This window comes from Ambystoma mexicanum, chromosome 4q, assembly GCF_040938575.1.
Source record: "Ambystoma mexicanum isolate Mex_15411 chromosome 4q, UKY_AmexF1_1, whole genome shotgun sequence".
NCBI classification, from domain to species: domain Eukaryota; kingdom Metazoa; phylum Chordata; class Amphibia; order Caudata; family Ambystomatidae; genus Ambystoma; species Ambystoma mexicanum.
In genome coordinates, this window is record NC_090928.1 from 43,232,557 (window position 1) to 43,254,942 (window position 22,386).

The 22,386-nt window shown below is 46.1% G+C and overlaps 1 protein-coding gene across 12 annotated transcripts in view; it reads right to left on the bottom strand.

Moving 5' to 3' along the window:
- Nucleotides 1-17,341, bottom strand: part of AFDN (afadin, adherens junction formation factor) — a 2,107,422-nt gene extending 2,090,081 nt beyond the window's left edge. For 6 of the 12 annotated variants that reach the window (XM_069607417.1, XM_069607414.1, XM_069607416.1 and 3 more), the window contains exon 1: nucleotides 16,881-17,341. In XM_069607417.1, coding sequence (XP_069463518.1) covers nucleotides 16,881-16,997 — 117 coding nt within the window. In that variant the 5' untranslated portion in view covers nucleotides 16,998-17,341. The remainder of the gene's footprint in view (nucleotides 1-16,880) is intronic. The other 6 variants (XM_069607424.1, XM_069607422.1, XM_069607423.1 and 3 more) reach the window with 1 other exon arrangement.
- Between the last annotated feature and the right edge of the window lie 5,045 nt (nucleotides 17,342-22,386).

Below are 22,386 nucleotides of genomic sequence, written 5' to 3' on the forward strand. Positions count from 1 at the left end.
CTGCCATCCTACTCCAGATGTAGTCTCACTTCATCTAGCTGAGCGCAGGGGACACATTGACCACCGATACAGTGCTTCACGATGCTGCAACTGCACCTTTTATGATGGTGGCCGGGCTAAATGAAAACCTCGCTGAAGGAACACTGTACTATGGAGAGGCGTAGACAGGGTAGGGCCTGAGCGGGCAAGGCCCACCCAAAACCTGTAAATGCCCACTCAGGAGCACTGTGTGGGCATTTACAGATGTTGATGTCACCGTGGTAAACCCAACTACATTAGCTTCAGGCCCACTTGTTAGACAATCCTGGCTACGCCTCTGGTACTATGCCCAGATTTAAGAAGGAGGAATGCACTTTTCTGAAGGGACTGGAAGGATTTACGTTGACAGACAAAATAAACGAAACGTAAAATACACCGACAAGTCCTTTATGTGCGGGGGGGGGGCGGTCAGCGGGTACTTTCTAAATTGTATTCTCTGAACCATACTGGGAGCGCTGAACAAGAGACACACCATGCACATTGCACATCGAACCTGCGTCATGTGTGCTTCCCAATTCAGGAGATTTCTTATGTTTTAACTGCCCCACTCTGCTGTGACATAGAAACCTGTTCAGACAAATACTTTTCCTTACTGTATATTGAGCCATGAGCTCCTATAGAATGTTGTTTTAAATGGCAAGAAGAGTAAATGTATAAGCATCACTGATGGGCTCTTCCAAGTATTTCTATCGTTTTCGGTGAAAGCCAACAGCTAAAGAAGCAGTAACAGATCTGAATCCGGCTCTTGGTATTCTTTGAAGTGTGAACGTTCACACTGGGCACAAGATGCGCACTACTGCTCTGCACCAAGGACATTCTACCGTTTCACTTGGAAAAGTCTATGCTGCGGCGGGAAACGAGCCGATCTGCGAAGAGTCTCCCAGGCCAAAAGAACATTCCCAACATTCCCAGCCAAGTGATGCCAACAGGCAGAGGCGTCGCTAGGGGGGCTATAGCCCCTGGTCTTTTGGTTGTAGCCCTGGATAGAATCTCAGGAGCTACAGCCAAAAGGCTAGCTAGCCCCCAGTCCCGACATTAGTGTAGCCCCGGGTCTTTTCCAGACCTAGCAACACCCCTGCCAACAGGATAGGCTGATAAGACATAGCAAAAGCACCCTTTCTTAATTGCAGTCTGCAAAACATACACATGCAATGCCAAACGCCGTGACAAAGGGACCATAAACACACGGGAAATATATACATCGTATGGAGGAGCACTGGAAGTGCTCGATGCTATAAAACCCGATCTTGCAAGTGAAACAAGGACCAGCGCAGTATTTGCCGCTTTCCTTTTGGTCTCGGCACAAACAATGCTACTGGCTTTTCTACACGTATTCCTTCATGTGAACACCAGAACGAGTTGCCAGACGACTTCCGTGTATTCGTTGCTACCGCTAGCCCGTGTAAACAAAGCCTTTGCGTTTCCGAACTTTGGTCAGGTCCTCAATTCCCAATTTTCTACTAACAGGAATGTCCACTATCCGTGGCGTGACTGCATTCTCAATATTCACATTTCAGAAGCAGGCAGGGAAAAACAGAAAGCATTTTTCTGCATTCAAGAAACACATTTCTCAAAAATGTACTTAACTGCAACTTCAATTTGCCAGACAAGATCCAATTTTACACACCAACGTGAAAGCATAAACAAGGAACAATGCGTTTACGTTCCTATCGAGACACCACTCCGTTTTTCCTAACACCTAATGCAGGCTCATGCTGAAACTGTTTCAGTTCAACCAAGTACACATTGTCTTCTAAGGACAACCATGTTATTTAAAACTTGATAAATAAAACTGCATTTCATTTACTAATACATATTGAATCTTTACTCAATAGTAAAGTTATTATTTGTACTTCACCACCACCACCACCACTCCAAAACCTTTACTAAGATTACCACTATGTGCTAACAGACTTCTAGACCCCTGTAGGGATAATTATGGGTTTGCATAATTACCATTACCCAACGTTATGGCCCCCATTCCGCAACGTATACCCCTAGGGCCATAACGTTGGGTCTGTTCATTATCCTGCAATAATGAGCCCCTTCCCATAGTCTATATATTGCCAGACCTTAAATCTAGCATTCTTCAATTCATGGAAAGTGGCAAGACATCTCTGCTGATGCTCCTTGACCCGACAGCCGTGTTTGACCTTGTTGATCATTCCATCCTAGCGAGCAGACAGCTAAAGCTGACCTTTTTCTCTAAGGAAGCAGTCAACTGGGTCCTATTGTTTCTGTCAGACAGGACTGGTAAGGTTTTCCATGAGGATGCTATGTCAAAGGGACTGGCAGTGGAATGTGGAGTGCCACAGGGAGCTTGCCCATCTCCCACTCTCTTCAATCTATTCATGGTTACCCTCTTTGATCAACTTGAAAAAGATCGTATTTGTTACGGTAACTATGCTGATGATGCTTAGTGTCTCTTTCCACTTTCAGGTGATCACCTCACAGACACAGAGATCATCAATGTAACGTACAATAAATTTCACCTCTGATGTTGCTTAATGGCCTAGCCCTGAATAACTCAAAAACGGAGATCATAATCTTGGCACTGGCCTAAGCTTCGCCATCTTGATCAAGTATACTCTTCCTTCCAAATCGCAGACTGTCTTCAACCTACCCTGAAGAAAGTGAAAACCTTGGGGGTTACCATGGACCAAGAACTCTCAATGAGGGCACATATCATTTGCCTAGTGTCAAACACAACGTACTACATTAAACTACTGGCACAAATCAGACTGTACCTGGATGTAACCAGCTGTGCCACTTTAGCCAGGGCCATCATCGGGCGCAGTCTTGACTATTGTGCCAGTACCTTACTGGGCGTTGTCAAAGGGGCACTTAACCATCTGCAAGTTGTTCAGAATAATGCAGTGAGGGCTGTAGTAGGTCTGAGAAAAACCTATGTGTCAACAGCCATGACAGTGTTACACTGGCTTCCTATAGTAAGGAGAGTCATGTTTCGCACGCTTTGCATCTCACACGCCTGCCTATATGGCAAGAGACCGTCCTACCTGGCAGCCCAGCTTAAATGGCTGCCAGACAGATGCAGCCTCAGATCGAACAACTGTGGCCTACTCCTTATACCCAAGGCAAAGCTGACACAGGTGAAAAACAGATGTTTTCCATTCTCATCTCCGCACATATGGAACACCCTTCCGCTCAACCTGAGGCTATGTTCTAGCTTACCAAGTTTCAAGCGAAACCTAAAAACATTCCTTTTTGAATGAAGATTGAACCTTTGCCTTGCCTACTCGCCTCTGGCCCTCCCTGCTCCTTATGTTCTGTGTCATATGTTAGTCTTAGCGCTACTATGCCTCCAGACTCGTGTTCCAGCACTCTAGAAATAAAATAAATCAATATTCATTGCAGCAGGTAATATTCTCAATGCCAAAAACACCACAAAACCTGTAGATGCCAATTGTTCATTTTCAGAGCAATCAGCAACACGACAGGTTTACACAGGCAAACCTTGAACTTGGGTCAGTGAGAATTCATCACTGCGATTTAAGGCATGGACATTTTCATCTTAACTGGAGCAGTTGCTGCCTATGAGGAAAGGAGTCAACCGAAAGACCAGCAGACGCTGGAGATGCACGTTTTACATTCTAGATACAACAAACCACCAGCCACAATATGCGCAACCCACTGACCTTGAAGGCTAACAGGAATTGCACTGGACAGAAACTAGACAGGAGATGCACTAACTGTTGCTAGGGCCCATCACCTGGAGCCAACGGACATTACCAGCCGTGTAAGCATATCCCTCCATCAACAGTTACTAACAGCAAATTAATGTTGTTTCAAATTGAAATCTGTGCCATCTGTCACCGTCTTCAAACGTTGGTATCTTGCTGCGATGCCGTACATATGTTTTCCATGCCAAAGTTAGATCTTACATGTAGGTGAATACATATCTTATGTTCACGTAAGTTAGAATACGTGGGAGCGCCCCACGGATGTCCCAAGGGTTACACAGGCTTGGCAATGGAGAACCGCATTAGTCTAAAATTTCCATTGACATGAATTTGCTCCATCTCATCTATAGGTGCACACACTTTCTGTTGTAGTGTGATAAATGTAGTTACAGAGCAAACGTGGCATTCTCCTTCAAAATCAAGACGACACGGGGGCGCTGTTGAGCACGACCAAGATGGCCGCCTGATGCAAGAGCTCCCGCCCGACAGAAATCCGAACTATATTTAAATCCTGTTTCGAGGCCCCCAGCGGATAGTGGAGTCGAGCAGAGGGTGCACCTTGACCCAGTCCACACCCAACTGAAATCCTGAGAGTGACGGACTAAAACTCAGAGATATCGGCTTTGGCGTGGTGAGCGGGAGAAGGCCGGGGAGTTAGCCGCGAGGGACATCCGGCTGGTCTGCGCCCCGCTGACGCTCTAGCCAGAGAGTCATAGAGAGGTGGGCTCCTGTGCCGCGGAGTTGGGCCCGTGGACACTGTGGAGCGACTAGCTCCCCCTGGGTCCCGTACACGCGGCTGTGCGGACAGGTATGCTGGCTTGTGGGCCCTGCTCCGGATCGGAGGCGAGGTTTGACCGGGTGCGCCCAGTGGGCCTTACCTTTGCAGTTATTGAGGCCATCCTGTTGAACGAGAGCTGGGGCTCCCTGCCGCGGCGCGGCGGGTGCTGGTAAGTGGGCCATCGTGGGACGGCATGATATCCTGTCCTCCCCGACCTGAGCCGTGACCGAAGAGAGGACTACATTTTCTGGCCTGTAGCCGGGGCGCGCCAAGCGTGCTATATTCCCTGCAAGTTGGCGCGGTGCCACCGAGACAGTGACATTCAGCGGCTGAGCTGCAGCTCCTTTCTACACGTAAGAGGTCGAATTAGCAAGCTACCGCTAAGACCTGGACGTTGATGGCTCCATGAAACACTATTCTTGCGATACCCAGGCCTGAGCAGGCCCACTTGACAAATAATATCCTACGCGGCTCAGGCGGCCTGCCTCCACGGTAATGTCACACGGGTTCCACTGCCCCCGTCGGGCCGTGGTGGGGTACCGACAGTTGTGGCGAACATGGGCAACACTAGGAAACAGGATAAGGCGGCTGAAGGGGCGACTGGGAAAAAGAAAGGCCCGATGGATTCGTACACCAGTAGCCAGGCAGCCGGCCACGAGCCGGATCTGGCGACAGTGTCAACGGCGGAGCCTGGCGTGGATGCCGGCGACAGGGTTGATCGCCTTACCGCGATAGTGCAGAACGGCTTCCTATCCCTGAATGTGAAACTAGATGACATTGTCAACAGTATAGGAGCACTGAAAACCAGAGTTGACAAAGAGAGCCTCAGAATCACCGAGGCTGAAGACAGAATTGGTACAAGCGAAGACACCATTGCGCGACACGATCGCGACATAGCGCAGTTTAAGGCAGGCATGAACGCGCTGCAAAGTAAATGCGAAGACCTAGAATCCAGATCCCGAAGGAACAATATTCGGATTGTGGGGGTTTCTGAAAAGTTTGGGAAAGGCGCTATGGAACAGCAAGTGGAAAACCTACTTAAGACACTTTTTGAGACAGAATCCTTTTCAAACCAATTCCTGGTTGAGCAAGTACATCGCACTCTGGCCCCCGCGCCGAAACCTGGAGCCCCGCCGCGTACTATCATCGCCAGACTGTTGAATTACAGAGACAGAGATACAATACTTAGAAAGGCCAGAGAAATTGGGACACTACAATATGAGGAGAACCGCATACATGTCTATCCGGACTTTGTTGCGGGAGTACAGGCTAGCAGGAGATCATATGAGCCGGTCAAGCGGCTGCTGAGGGCACCTCAGGTTCCGTATGCGCTGATATTCCCGGCCAAAATGCGAATCCCGTATGGAGGAAGAGCACACTTTTTTGAGACTCCGGCCGCCGCCCTGGCGTATGTGGAAGCAACTATACCCCTACCACCTAGAGGCCGCGGACCGGAACAGAACGGAAGATCACCTCCGGGAGGGGGAGATCGGGCCCCTGTTGATTGAATCTGGGTGCGCACATATCCTATGTAGCTGCTTTGTTGATTTTTGACGGAATTCTGCTCCCACTGGGGGGCTCTGAGTAACTTTTGAAGCGGGTCGTGAGCCCGCTCTGGTGGCCTCGTGACGACAACGTGGCACCCACAGGAAAGTTCCAAAAAGGTTTAAGGGTACATCGTCAAGTTGGGGTGGATGATGTGGGTGGAGGGTGGAGTTGGGGAAGTCTGGAAGTTACAGAATGCTATTGCTGCCAGGGCATATTTGGGACCTGGGATTTAGACTGGTATAATTTCAGTTCCAGGTTGGTTGAAATCAGGTCTGGCGGGTGCACGATGCGGCCACAGCAGGTAAACAAGACATGGTGGAAGCAATGGCACGGCATGGATTCTATGTATGGGGAAATGAGTGACGGGGTGAAGATAACTATCGTCTTGGAATGTCCGAGGGCTAAACAACCCGATGAAAGTCCGAAAGGTAGGGAATTATGTCCCCAGACACGGTCCCCAAATCCTAATGCTCCAGGAGACACACGCTCAGGGAGCGGTTAACCAAAGCATAATGGCTAAATGGGGCAAGCTACGTTATTATACAGAATATTCGTCACAATCCAGGGGGGTCATAACACTCATACATCCTGCATTGGGATTCCGTACTGAGGGGCACAAGGCCGATCCAATGGGAAGATGTGTTGGTGTGGGGGGGGGAATGGCCGGCAGACGAGTAACCCTGGTTAACACCTATGGCCCCAACATAGATGACCCGGATTTCTATCTGAAAATATTTGATACCCTTAACAAACACGACACAGCAATCATTATATGGGGCGGCGATTTTAATGTTGCACTCGACGCCATGTTGGATAGGTCAACCAGCGTAGTAAGGGCTTCCACGAAGACAGCGGTAACCCTGAACCAACTCCTCCCACAGTTGTCACTGATAGACGCTTGGCGGGTACTGCACCCGGATAATAGGCAATATACATATTACTCAACAGTGCATGACAGTGAATCGCGTATAGACTACTGGTTCATATCCTCCGACATCTCGAATATGCTGCGATACTGCACGATCCTCCCCCGCACGCTGTCCGATCACTCTCCGGTCTTACTGAACCTCGTTTTCCAAGATGCTCCCAGAAAGGCCAGAAGGTGGAGAATGCCAGGGGGACTGTTGGGAGATGCAAATGTGGCCGAGTCACTACATGAAGAGATAACCAACTTCTTTGTAGACAATCTGGGGACGGTAGATCGGATATCCACGGTTTGGGAAACCTTCAAGGTTTGGGTTAGAGGGATCCTTATGTCCAAATCAACGGGACTCTTGAAGGGGGTGAGACGGGACCTCGAAGTGGTGGAAATGGAACTGAAAGAGCTGGAGGAGGTATACAGCCGCACCCATGATAGGGACACCCTTGCTGGGATTCATAGACTTCTTAGGACCTTTGACAATTTAGCCACGAGGGGGGTACGATACATTTCAGCCCCCATGCGGGCCCGTCGCTATGGGGAGGGGAATAAGGCAGGGAAAATGCTGGCCAACCTGATTAGAAATGAAATGAACAATGCCCCGATAGCCGCTATTCAAACAGCCCCAACCGTAATGGTGACAAGCGATAAAGGTATTAACGATGAATTTGTTAAATACTACAAAACACTTTATACGAATATAGACCAGAAAACCCCCACCGAGACAAAAGAATACCTGGCCTCACTGGGTCTCCCGACGCTCCCAGACGAAAATAGATTGGCTTTGGAGTTACCTGTCATAATAGAAGAGATCACTGAAGCCATCAAGTATCTCACGTCGAATAAAGCTCCGGGTTCTGATGGACTGGGAGCCGAATTTTATAAGGAGTTCCGTGAGGAGCTGGCCCCTATACTACTCAGAACTTGGGAGGAGGCCCTTGAACAGCACGAATTGCCCCCTACAATGAGGGAAGCTATTGTTACGGTGCTTCTCAAGCCCAGACGCCCACCCCAGGGTATGTCCTCTTACAGGCCCCTCTCGCTCATAAATACCGACGCAAACATTTTCGCGAAGGTTATGGCCAATCGTATGTTACCCATGGTTCCAGCACTGGTCCACCCGGACCAAAATGGGTTTATTCCCAGAAGGTCTACTGCGTTGACCCCAAACAGGCGGTTTGGAATCATGGCACAAATTGACCCGGGCAGGCAGGCGATCGCGGTGTCCCTCGACACCGAGAAAGCATTTGATTCGGTCTCTTGGGAGTACCTCTTCTCGGTGTTGGAGGCGTTCGGGGTGGGACCCAATTTTATCAGATATGTCCGTCTGCTCTACACGAAGCCGGGCGCTAGAGTATATACTAACAGAACCATGTCTGACATGTTCGAACTGGGGAGGGGCACAAGACAGGGGTGCCCGTTCTCGCCAATCCTATTTGCTCTTACAATAGAGCCCATGGCTGCTGCAGTCAGATTGCGCCATAAAGATAAAGGCATAGTCATGAAGGGCTCCAATCAGCTGATTTCGCTTTATGCGGATGACACGCTGTTATATATCCGTGAACCCGACAAAAACCTTGCGCCTATAATGGCAGATATACACGAATTTGCTGATTACTCTGGTTACACTGTAAACAGTTCTAAATCGGAAATCTTCCCACTCACCCCTTGTATTAAATGCCCAGAAATGACGGAGGGCCTTAATTGGTCGGAGGGATATATTAGATATCTAGGCGTTCTGGTCTCCAGGAGAAGACAATCTTTATTTTCCGATAACTACGAAGGGGCGCTACAGTCAATTAATGCGAAGCTTGCGATATGGAGGCACCTCCCTATCTCACTACATGGCAGGATAGCAGTGCTAAAAATGACCGTCCTTCCCAAACTACTATACCTGTTTGTGAATATCCCGATATGGCCAGGCAGGGAATTCTTCTCCAGGCTGCGATCAAAGGTGACCACATTTCTCTGGAACGGGACTGCTAGAATGGGATGGGAGAAAATGGTGGAACCATACAGCTCCGGAGGCATAGCGGCCCCGGACTTTGAACTTTATTACTTAGTTGCCCAAGCGCAATTCGCGAGATATTGGTATGAGACGGCAGAAGAAGCACCTCACGCATGGGTGGAGACACACACAGTTGCACCCTCGGATGTGAGATCAATTATCTTCGCCCCACGACATAGAGACATATGTGAATACGATCCGGCGTGCTGCACTGTCCGGGCCTGGGGGGCAATATGTCGGAGACTTAAAATTGAAAAGCCCTATAATCCACAGTTTCCCTTGTGGAACTTTCCCGGCATTCCTCCCACGTTTGACACAGACATGCAGGAAGCATGGGACCCCAATGGGGAAATGGTGGTGGGGGACATGTTCATAGAGGGGAAATTTGTTAACTTAACAGATATTTTAAGGGCACTGGGGAGAGGACCGCTTCGAACACGCCAATATTACCGAATGAGATCAGCATTCCAGGCTAGATGGCCCCTATTTCCTGATGAGCCACTCTCACACCCATGTTTACAATTGATCACAACTCAGGGGGGTCTGGGAGTCTCCAAATTATATGCATCGGTGCAGGCCCACACCCCCACGACCAACAATGTGAAAATAAAATGGGAAATAGATTTGCAGGTAACCATTCCTGATGAAAAATGGGTAAAGTATTGTTCACTGACTAAAAGGGTTTCGCTCAATGCAGGTCTGCGCCAGATACAATTTTAAATTCTTAATAGACTGCAAGCAGGGTCTTTTCACATGTATTGGGACTGCCCTGAGCTGCAGCGGTTCGGTGGGGGGAGGGGGGGGGCGTGGTGACTGAGTTGCTGGCGGAACTCACACAAATATCCCCATTCCTGTCCCCACAAAAATACTTGTTTGGTGATATTGGGAAGTGCTCTGAGAGAACTAGAAGACTCTTTAATGTTTCTTGCGCAGTTGCTAAAAAATGCATCCTCCAGGCTTGGAAAAGCCCTACACCTCTTGAGCATGAACACCTTTTTACGAGAATTGACATATGTGAATGAGAATGAGGAACAATATGTACTGACTCAGCCGAGAATGAGCCAACCGAAAGACATCTGGGGCCCGTTCAGGACATACCTATGTGAACTGCCGTTGGACAATGAAAACCCCATGTGAATATGTATCACCTGTGAAAATGCAAAGTGCCACTGTATAATTTTTTCTTGTTATGTTGTTGGAGCGAGTTGTGTACCTGCCACTACCTCAATAAAAAGATGTTAAAAAAAAAAAAATCAAGACGACACACGGGGAGCAGGGCCCAGTACCCTTCTGCCATTTATGCGAAGAGCAGCAAAGAAGTTCATGGCCTGGAGATCATCATCTTATTTGGCCAAGTCTACTTTAGAACGCAGAGCCACAGACTCTGCAAGGAGTTCCAGCTGAGGAAACGAACGAGTTATAATGAAAGATGATCAGCTTTCGGAACCTGCATCTAGTGCCACGTCGCTGTAAGCTTTCGCAAGTGAGACTGCAGGTAGGACATCTAATTTCCATACGTTCACACAGATAATCAACCGGTCTTTCACTTGCATTAAACCAAAAACTGCTGGCCAATAGCCAGGATAATACATACACAATAATCATAGGAAATGCTACAATAGTACAACAAAAAAACTGGCATAAAATCTACAATAATTGTGAAAAAGTGTCCAAGAAGAGGTTCTCTTGATGACATGCCCCGACCTACGGTGTAACACCAATTTGTAATTTGCAAAAAAGGACACTTTTCAACTCAACCTATGAAGCTGTAGCTAGATATCAATTTGGTCAATGTATTTCCTAGTACGTGACCAATTGCATTTTGTGACTTGCAAATGGCTACTTACCAGCTTTAAACAAAGCAAGAGAGACAGAAAAAAAGGAGGATGGTCTAATCACAAGCCGGCTGAATGATGGAGGCAGGGGGCTGGACAGTGAACAGGAATGAATGGATAAATTAAGAGGTAGAGAAGAGAGACGGGCATCGTCAGCCCCACTATAGAGTGCTGTGTCACTATGATGATAGGGTTGGCAGAATAGGAGGGAGTTTCACATACATTTGGGTGTAACATGCCCCTTGCCTGCAGCGCCTCCAGTATCCTCTGTGCAGTCACAGCTAGCACAGCCAGTGGTCAGCAGACAAACAGATGTCCCTTTTTACAGAACTTCTGTGGTAGATGGGTGCCTATGCGGGAAAGGAGTGGGGTTGTCTTCACCAAGCCGATTGCTTCTTCTCTTGCACCGAAAATGATAGTTGCCTTTGTGGGGGTCTTCTACTCTTTACCAGAAGAGTCCCTCAAATATGAGTGTAGACCTTTTCCTAGACACACTATAGCCTACTAAACTCCCTTACAGAAGGAATGGGGGGAGTGCAGACTATGCAAGGCAACCATTTTCCTTCAATCTAGGCCTGGGCTACTAATGTCTTAGCTAAGAAGGAACTAAATGGTAACAGGGAATAGTTGGAACATGCCAGGTGAACCCATGATGCAAAAACACTGAATTCAGTTATCTTAGCTTTGATGTACTTGTGCACATCCGGTAATGAATGTTTGCTCTTCGGGGTGGAGAGCCTTGCGAGGGTAGGGAATGCTCTGAAGAACTGGGGGCCATGTGAAACATGCCAGTGGACTTATGTTTGGGACAGTTCAGTAGAGTGACCAGACGTCTGGGTTTTCCCGGGACAGACCTGGGAAATCACCCTGCGTCCCGGGAGTTTTTTCATTTTTGAAACCCCGTCCGGGGTTTTCATGTTTGGGGGGCTACGGTAATTAAAACCGTAATTATTTTTCACAGCACTTTCACAATTTTGAAGTTGGAGGTTTGCTCGAACCCCCAACCTCTCAGGTACAAGTCAGAACACTTACTGACTGTGCCACAGAGACTGGCGTGGCAATTATTGTACGGCAAGCCATGTAACATCAATTAGAGATAATGCTCTTTTTGAATTAACATGCCATGATTCACAGACAAAACTGCACACATGAGATTATATACAGTTTATAGAAAGGAGAAGTGCTGGAAATATGGTTGGGGGTGGTTGTGGGGGCGTGTTGGGGGAGGGGCGGTAATTGGTCGGCTGCAATGGAGGTAGTCCCTCTTATGTTGTTGGCTGTCCCGGCTTTTTGTTTTGAAAATCTGGTCACCCTACAGTTCAGCAACCTTCTTTCTTTCCAAAACAACCTTCTAGCTAGGATGCTGTTCTAGTCCTTTATTCTTTTGGATAGTAGTCTTCATAGACTATTTCCTCAAAGTGGGTAATCCAAGAGTATTCCAATTTCAACGCCTCCGTGTTTCCTCTATAATTGGCCTCGCATTTTCTGCCAGTAGTCTGAATCGTTTTTGATTCCTTGGCACCCGTTGCTTCAGTACATGCTTATAATAACCTTCAGTTTCGAGTATCTTTTCTTCTGTCCTTATTAGAACTCTTTATTATGTTGCCTTATCCAACCTCTACTTAAGTTTTTATTTAACTGATATTTTCTTTCAGATTTTGTCATCATTGAGCTTATACACAAGACCTGGCGTCAATTTCTCCCTGAACAAGATCTTGGTTGTACAAAAGTGATTATTTACAATCTAATTTGACGAGACGTAACATTGTCTTTGTATGCGTGATAATACTTACTGTCATAACTTAGAATTTAAGTGACATTTTCTGCAAATCCAGGTGAGCTGTGGGTGGTGGCAAATAACCAGCCTCGCTCCCGCAGGTGAATTCTCATCCCTAAGGCTCCAGGGAACTGTTTCCATCCTACTCTCTCCCAGTACCCACTTCAATTATTTAACATTTAAATATACCTACTAACCCCCAACCTCACAGTAAAGAAAATCTGGCAGAGGATAGTGAACACAGCGGGGTGGCAGGGGGTGAGATTTCACCAATAAATCCACAAGATTTAATGAGTTTCAGCCCGACCTTTTACACTAGATTTGACAATCCTGTAAGTCGTCATTCGGTATGTTTGCAAATGGTTTAGTGAGAGTCACCTTTCAAACAGTCAAGTGTTCTCCTTGAGGCCCCTATTTTAACTAATTTGAACACCGTGACAAAATAAAAGTAACAGGCAACCGATTTCATTAGCGTTAAAGAAAAAAATAATAAAACGAGACGGCAGGATTCAGCCGACTTCTAACAATCTTACCTTTCTTGGTGTGAAAATTCACACAAAGCAGAGACCACCACCTACCTCTGATGTGGCTTGAAGGCACGTGACCTTGAAAAGTCACAAAAAAATAATACCAACCCGGAGATGCCCGAGCGCGCGCGAGCTTAGTGCTTGCAGACGACAATTTTTAAAACAGGATTTATCCTGCTGCTTGCAAATCACTGGAGCAGAACTAAAAAGAATGGTCAAATGCTAACATGCACCCCACCCTCGTTTCGAATGTATTTATTCCAGTATTTTGCTAGTCTGAAGGCCCACACCCACAAAGTTAAGAAACGACATCACCCACAAAAAATAAATACACGACTCTAAAAAAGTGCACGCCTGACAAACTAAACAAACGTGCCCAATATAGAGAGAGGAAGTGAGCTGTTTAAAAGTTATGGGAAAAGAACGGGCAGGCAGATACATACAGAGATTACAATGACACAAGTACCCGGACACAGTTCTATAAAATAAAACCTACAACAGGCGACAGAACCTAGCAATAGCTTCATATATAAAACACTGATCAGAGCCCGACTTGGCCAAAAATCGGGGGAAGACACCAAACAACGCCGTTAGTTAGGTCAAGCAGAATGGATGTTCCACGGCCTCGCCCTTATGGTATTCCTAGTCAAATATTTCAATTGGGTGTGAGCAACTCAACCCCCCTCGCCCCAACAGCTACAGTCCGAGGACTTAGATCTTTGAACAGCGCTGTTGTGCAGACTAATGCCAATGCAAGTACACCTACACAGGAATTTAAGTCAACTCGGTTCTCTCTAATCATGTACGAGCCGACTGATCTGCATGCTAAATACATGAAGATGTCGTGATCATGCGTGCACTGCTTCATGCCAGTGATCATTTGTCTGAAACTTTCCAATGTCCCTTAAGTGGGGTTGGGGTGGGGGGTGAGGGGGTTATAAGATTATGCAACAGTTTATGACACTTTTTGAGTTTATCTAGGGCCATTATGCCAAATAAACTAGCCTAATTTATAAAGATTCCTAGATGTATAATTTGGTCATAGAAAATCAGACTTGTGTGTTAACTGATGTAGCAAGCACTCTGCATTCTAATTGACAGCTTTATTTAGAGACCTTGAAAAGCACTGGTGCAAACTGAGAATGCGACCCAGAAGTGCTGCCTAAATGGGATTGTGATGAAGGCAGCATCACTACCTCTCCCCAACTGTTTCAATGTGTCTTATTTACAGTTTTGATATTACAGACCAGGAGATGATTGTAGGGTTCCACAGCGGAGGGCTCAAAATGTGCACTAGCCATTGGCTTGTGATAATTGACACTTGGTAAGGAATGGTATGTTGTGTTATGTTATGTTGAGAATTGAGGTGGATAGTTACATTTTTTTTAATGACTGGCTAGTTGTATGCAGGAGTAAAAGTGTCAAGTTGCATGCACTACGGATTGTGGATCTGGTCATTTTTTGGGGGGGTTGTATTAGGTTTCATTTTGTGCTGTCATGGCTATTTTGCTAAATAATAACATGATGATATGGAAGCAATGCATCAACTGTGCATCTAATCTAACAAGTCACACTCAAATTTACATTTCTGACAACACACACTGGAAGGGGCTCAAAGGTGGGGGGTATATTTAGCTTTTGCCTGTAACCTAGAAGAGAAAGTTAGCACGACCACAACAGTTTTCAGGAGCTACTTTGTCTCCCAAGGACATCTCTTGCCATGAAAACGTACATATGTGACATTAACTATGTGCGTTTGATGAGCACTAGGACACCTCTACAAGACATTTAAAGCATGATGAGACATATTTAAATGGCCAAAAAGTTTGCATTTAACATGGAAGTTCATTTTGAGGCACCTTATGCACGTGTTCCCTGCAGGAAGTCACTCCTTACTGGGTGATGGCCAATACCCAGGATCGCTCTTCACTCCTGCTCATCAAACCTTCATTTGCACCCCTGAGCATACATACAGAATTTATAAAGCTAGTGGGTGTGGCAGGAGGGGATAATTTCGCATTGGGATTGATCAGAGGGTAAGGACTTCAAAGGCGTTTTCCACCAAGGATAGACAGTCACTGCAAAAGGCTTGAAGCTGCTACAACCAGCTGAGAATCATTTGGAAAGGGAAGTCAAAATACTAACAGATCACCCACGGAGTGTCAAATTACTAGTTCAGGCCCTCACTGTTAAAACGATTGAACCACATCAAAAGCTGCTTACTGGACTGACAGACAAAATAATATGGGCTTGCACAGTACATAACAAGACTAAGTATAGTGTACAAAACTTAAAGGAAGGATTATAAAATCATGGATGTTCCCCTTTTAACTGAAATATGTACAGAGGGGGGGGGGGATTACTGTGCCGAATGAGGCGTACAGATCTAACCGTACAGCATATCCAGGGCAAGTAAGGCTGAACCACAGCCGCACACAAAAAGTCCATCTAGGTGCACTTTAATGGCGATTGCTGCAGCTAAAATGGCTTATATATGGGCTCTTGTCACAGGTAAGCAGGCAATGTAAGGGGGCAGGGAGGGTAGAGTCGTATGATCAGTACAACATGCAAGGTTTTATTGTGGATTCGAAATCTTAACGCGGCTAGAAAGAGCTGCCATTGTTTCAACAAGTCGCCCAGCTGTCTCGCATAGGACACAAGGCCTGCAGCGAGTGGGTGCACGCACTGGGAGTCACACTGTACTGCACAGGCATTTATCTCCAGAAGGGTCACCTACTCCGTGCAGGTCCTCTGTTAATGAACAGCTCGCTGTCAGTGCCAGTCCACAGAACTCGCTTCCTGCTTCGGTCTAGGCGTGGACACAGGAAAAGTCTCCACCCCATGAGTAGGCCTACTGTCAAAGCGAGGAGCCACCTTAACCTGGAGCCTGGGCCTGAAAACAGCCTTCCTACACTGTGCCCATCCCAGGGCGGCACCCCGGGTGAAACTGACAGGCAGCCAGTTTCCAGCTCTCAGAACACCCACAGGTATCGGGCAACTACTTAAAAAGGACATATACAAAAGAGGCCCAAGTTTCAAAATCACCTGCAAAAAACGCGTGGAAAACGAACAGTCACAGAGGGTCTGCCATTGATACACATCGTCACTTTTCTCCTTTGTCGATGTGGGAAATGATGAAGCCCTCTGCTCTGGTGTTTGCACGTTACTGAACCACTGTTAAAAGGTTGCCATATGTCAAACGCCTGAGCGCAAACACCCAAGCAACCGACGCTGGACTGCACAGCCACTTTCCCAGCTTCACCCATTAACACCTCATGCCAACCCCACTCCAAAATCATAATAAACATTGCTCCTGGAAAAACACGTACAGCTCATCTTTCCTTGCATTGTAAGGTAGCAATCCCTTCCCCGTTTATAAAGATAAAACGTACCAAGACTTCGTTGTATGGGGCAACACACCCCTAATCGTTAAGAGGCGAAATAGATCGCTTGTTGTGAAACAGTGAATCCTTTTGAGTATGGAAAATGGATCCCTTGAGTTTAGGCAACGGATCTACAACAAAATAGGCTTCACATCCCTGACAGTGAAACGGGGACAATTGATACCTTGTGCAGAGGATCTTGGTGCAGACTGCAGTGAATCTGTGCAGACTGCAACGGATAGGTGCGTAGACTGGAGTGGATCCTGTGCTCCTGGTGTACTTTAGTGCAGTGGGGGGCACTGTGTGCAATAACCCCATCTCTGCACTGGCTGCAGAGTGCAATGTGTATAGTATATTATTCTCACCTCTGTGGGCTGGCTGATCTCGAACAGGTCCAGCCGGTTGTTGTTCCAGTGGTTGATGATCTCGGCTAGTTTCCTGCGCTCCTCCTCGCGGCTCCCTGACATGCTGCCGCTGCTCATATCCCCTGGGCACGCCGTAAAATTCCCAGCTTTGCAACAGCCAGAGGAAGAGCACCACAACCGCCCCGGCTCCCTCCTCTGCCGGGGTTGCTGTATTCACCGATCCCTAAACTCCAAGCTCCTGGGCAGCTTCCCGGCGTCCTTTGTTGCTTGCTCTCACCCCAAGCTCCTCTGTGCCGTTCCCTGTATGTGATCCTTCTTTCTTCCTTCCTTTCCTTTGGCTCCACTCAGGGGGTGTTGCTATCAGTGTCCAGCTTTCTGGGAGGCGCGCTCTTCTCTAGGACTCGATGTGTGAGCGCTGTGCGCGTACCCCTCACCTCCCTGACACACAGTCTGGTGCGCGCTCCCGCCCCGCAACCGCGCGTAGGAAAACCGGGAGACATAGATAGAGGACAAGTGTTACTGGCAGAACAAACAGAGGCTCGAGAGACGCACAGCAGCGGCCATTGTGGAAAGTAGCGACTGTAGGGGTTCTGAGGTTACGCTACCCGAGGCTATCTCGCAGGAGCAGGATAGAAACGGAGGACGCATGATTTTAATATTATTAAAAGAACGATTAGTAATTGTTCCAGCGTAGGAATATTTGAATAACTAATATTTTAAATACTCTCTCGAAGAAAAACATATTTGATGTCGCAAAAAAATCAGCCAAAGCATTTCTGACAGTGTTCTATTAATCGGCAAAGAAGTGGCGCAAGCCATGGACTCCAGCTGTCGTTAGCCACGAGATGTCGCCTCACCACTCATGCTTAGCTTCAAGAGAGCACTGACCCTAACCTAGTAGATTTAGTCCATTTTCCGTTTCATTTCGGATTGTGAATGCCATCGGTTCCCCGCTTAACCTGTTGTACTCTGCTAAATGTACACGTTTTTATAATAGTGCTTTATTCACCGAACTAAATAACCAAGCATTACCAAAGCTATATGGTTTTTGCGCATAGTATTTATTTACATATTTACGAATCATACACAAAAAAAGGCACACCTTATCCTTTGGGAGTCATAGCCTGGCGTGGAATATTAAAATGTGTAATTTCCAATCCGTTACATACCTTTGCATGTTTTGTTTTATAGATATAGTGGAGACGCATCTACTACCAATTCCATAGCTCTCAACTCACACGCTTTTGGCGGGTGTCACCCGCCTTGTAAAAGGCTGACTCACCCGCCAAGTATCCTGCACGCCCATTCATTCCAATGGGCCTCTCACCCGCCAAAAACAAAATCGGGTGATTTCACCCGCTTTTGCAAGACAAATGGTTGAGAGCTCTGCCAATTCTGTGCCTTTTGTTTTCTTGGTTGCAATAACGTGTTCCTATGCTATTCAAGCGCTTCCTGGTTTGTACTGGGCACGCCTGTGTGACTCTCGCTCATTGCTATGTCCTCTGTGTGTTACATTTTAGCAAGCCAAGGAAAATGTCACACATAGGAGGAGTGAAGGAGCAGAGGCAGTACTTTAGGGGCAAACCATAATAGACTTTGTGCAAGAGGCGCAAACATATTCATGCCCTTAGGAATGTTGGTATCTTTTATGTCAGGGGTTTTGACCCATGTTCGAGTTATTATGCTGCAACATTTGGGGCTGTGGGCTCAGAAAATCCAAGATGGCTGAAAAAGCCCACATTGCGCCAGAATCCAGGAAAACCGCGAAGTTTTTGCACACACAAAAATGGTCCCCTGACCTGCCACCCACCAGTGCGAGCGGGGTGGGCCAGAAGCATCATGAGTGAAACGTGGTGCCAAAGGAAAAACAGCAGTGCCGGTTAGCTCAAAAAGCACTTTGAAATCACCTTGGTTTCTCTGAAATGCAAGCTAAAAATGCCTATTTTAAACATTGCAAGATATTCAAAAATCTCACTTAACACCAGCAAACATTTGGCAGAATGTAGTCTTGTGTGCATACAAAATCTGGAAAGATGAAGAGCCCAAAACAATGTTTATAACAAAACTGGCTGAGCTGTGGATTTCAGCAGCTTAACTGAAATTGGATTTAAAACCACTAAAATCTAAATGTTTAAAATAAATGAGTGACCTACTTTTGAGTGTCACATAGGTTGCAACTGTTTAAAAGTCATAGTTTTGAACTTAGAATCAGCGTTCTAGCTGCATGTGTAGAAATTGTAAGTTTGATTTGATTGAAGAAAACTGGAACAAAAGTGACATTTGATTGAATCAGGGGAGGAGCACCTGGGAGCAGGGAAACAGAACAATGAGCCTTCCTTGGCTCAGGCAAATGTTAAATTAGGGGGGGTCGTAAATGGCTTCCTCTTGAGAGAAACTGGGAGGGGCAGCGCCTATGTGAGCAACTTGAGTTGGAGGAAGTGGATAAACCAGAAATTCCACCATGTGCTTTGGGAAACCACACCCCTCTGGGCCAGAGCATAATTTTAAAAAGATGGATAATTCATAGTACGGACTTGTCAAAATTATATAATTAATATCATTATTCTTGTGATTTTTCTATGCACATTTTAAGAGGTGTTAGGACTCTGTGGTATGTTCTGGGGGGTAGTAGCGGAAAATAAGGTATTACTCCGAATGTCTGTATGTTAAAAATCTGACACTTTATCATCTGATGCCCATATTCCTTGTGCATGTTTGTGTAAATTCTGGAAAGGTTTAGAGGTTGTGTTCTTGATGAAAAGGGCAGAATTCTGTCATAAGTGGACACAACATCTTACAAAGACAGGGATCGGATGGTTTGGCGCTACAGAAAATATGATAACTGGACATATAATATTAGAAAAATGGTACATAGATAAATATGTATTTGGATCAAAAATAGATTTGGGTGCAAATTGACAAGGCAAGTGTTCTTTCTGTATGCCATAAAATTGATGCCTGATTACACTCCATTCCTTCCCCCAATCAAGGGAGAGAGGAGGGCTTGGCCAATGATAAGTTGTGAGGGACAGGCTTAGTTATGCCCACGCACACACCCATTTTCAAAACACATAAAAAGAGACTGCTTGGACAGGCAAGAGATTAATTTTCCATTTTCTTGCGGAGCATTTTGCCAGACCACACAACATCTAGAAGGAACATCCAGAACTTAGACTCCAGATAGACTACAGAACTTAAAGCAAAGGCTTAACCCACAAGCTGATAACTCTTCTCAGCAGGCCTTCAGAATCCAGCAATCCAACCAACCAAACTATTCTACAGCCGGGCGAGCTGTTGGATTCTTTGCCAAGAACTTTTGCCAGAACCGGTAGCAGACCCAGGAAGCAGTGCTGTATCCAGAGAGACCAGAACCAGAGAGACCCAGACCAGACCGCTGTGAAGTGCAGAGCAGAGCTGACCCAGAGAGCTGTGACTTCAGAACCACCCGCCAGGAGTCCAGTCTAAACCTGATCAGACCTTGACGGCCTATTTCAACTTTAGAGTGTGAGTACTCAGCCAGAACTGTGCAAAACCAATTTTTTAGTTTAAAATAATCTAATTCAAACTATTTCAACCTGTCCAGAACTGCATCATAGAATCATGTGTCCCTTCTCCGATTTTAAACCTGTAAAAGTGTCATTTTGTCATTTTGAATCATTATTTCATTTCTGAAAAACTACCTTCATAAAATCATCCGTATCTTTGGTATCGTACAAGCCTGAAACCGACTTGCTACTCCTTACAGTTCCTCCGTAATCACGATCGACGCACTCGGAAAAAAGTGCCGCAAATTGACAGTTTGCTTCATTTCAACCACGTGTAAAAATATCTGTCTTTTGCTTCCATTACTGAATCCCGTTTTCAACCTGATAACCATCCCTGACTCATTGGTAAGGCTGACCTGAACTGATTTAAAGTATCTCTCACTCACCCTGAACCTCTAGAGGGAATTAAACGCATTTTCAGCATATTTTTCACTTCATTGCCACCACATTTAAAAGGATCTTGCCTGCTTTAAAATCATACCTGTTTTCCTCTAAGCTCGCTGGGGGGAACTGGAAATTTGTATTGCATTTTGTATTCCTGAGAATTGTGTGCTCTCCTTCCATCTCCTTATCTTGCATAGGGGGGAGGGAATTGTCAAAGAAAAAGTGATCATATTATCTTTTGTTGAAATGATATCAAGTTTATTTCTGTGCTACATTTTTCCCTCATTGCTTTTCCTTGAAACCATAAAAGTATTTTCTTCTACCTTATCCTTCCTATACTAACTCCTCATTGATTGTAAAGAAGTGTGCTAGTGTCAGATTATCTATTGTTATAAGGGTGCTATCAAATATTAATTTATTATAAAAGTGTGATATATATATATATATAGTTTAATTTTTCCAATAAATCTTTTAAAATGCAAAACAAACATACTTCTTGGCTCAGTGAGATCAGGGGGATTCATAGAGAGGGGTGTTATACAATGGTTTATCATCCAGGGTATAACTTGCTATAAAAATATATGAATAAGGGCTTCCATTGAGCAATCCAGACAAGGCACTTACTTAGTGTGAGTGCTTGATTGGAGTCACTTAACAGATTGGGGGCTCGAGCCGGGGATTCTGGATTAGATCTCTCACTTGTGCAGATTAATACAGTGTGCTAACTGACAGGATATATAAATTCTGTTGGATCACCACGCCGTGTTACACTGTAAAAAAAACCCTCAAAGGAACGCTCTAAGGAAACGGTCTGTATTGCAAAATAAAATACAAACTTCTGTAAGTCAGGAAGGAAATCAATTTCCAGAATGACGACCATGGTAGATATCAAAATAGCCAGAGAACACCTCTTACATAAGCTATTTGTGAGAGGTGAGTGGGCTCATCAGGACCAGGCGGTCTGGTTAAAGGCAATCGCACCCCAGATCACTGAAACAGGGTCAGATATATGGAGAAATCAGGGTCCCTTACATGTGGCCCTGAGTGAACTATATATGGCCCCTAAGGCCAAGGATGAGCACAACAAGATTGCCAGGGTAGCAGCATATTTATATTTATATATGGGGGCCATACAGGAAAGATCAGGACTTGCCCAACTCCCTTGGAAGCAGACCCATAACCCCGGTTCCGAGTGCCAGCCAGTCCCAATTGGGACCTTTTGGACCCTGTCCTGGCGCCAGTGGCACCAGGCTCATAAAGATGCCCAGTCCCAGCGCTGGAAGCGCCGGGCTCATAATGCTTGGGTGGACTTACCTGCAGCAGACCATGCTGCTTACTTACCTGCCAGTTGAACCCCTGATCCTCTTCTGTTTGGGACTACTTTTCCTGTTGGGTGGGGCAGGAGCCACACCCTAGGTTCAGAACACTGGAACTCTTCTGGAAAGCAGGAACTCTTTTCTTACCTAGGCGTGGCTGTGGAAGGAGACACCTAAGCACTACAGGAGGCTATTTAAACCACACACAATGGATGAATCTTGCTTTGTGTTATTCTGCATTCTCTGCAGCAGAACGCTCAT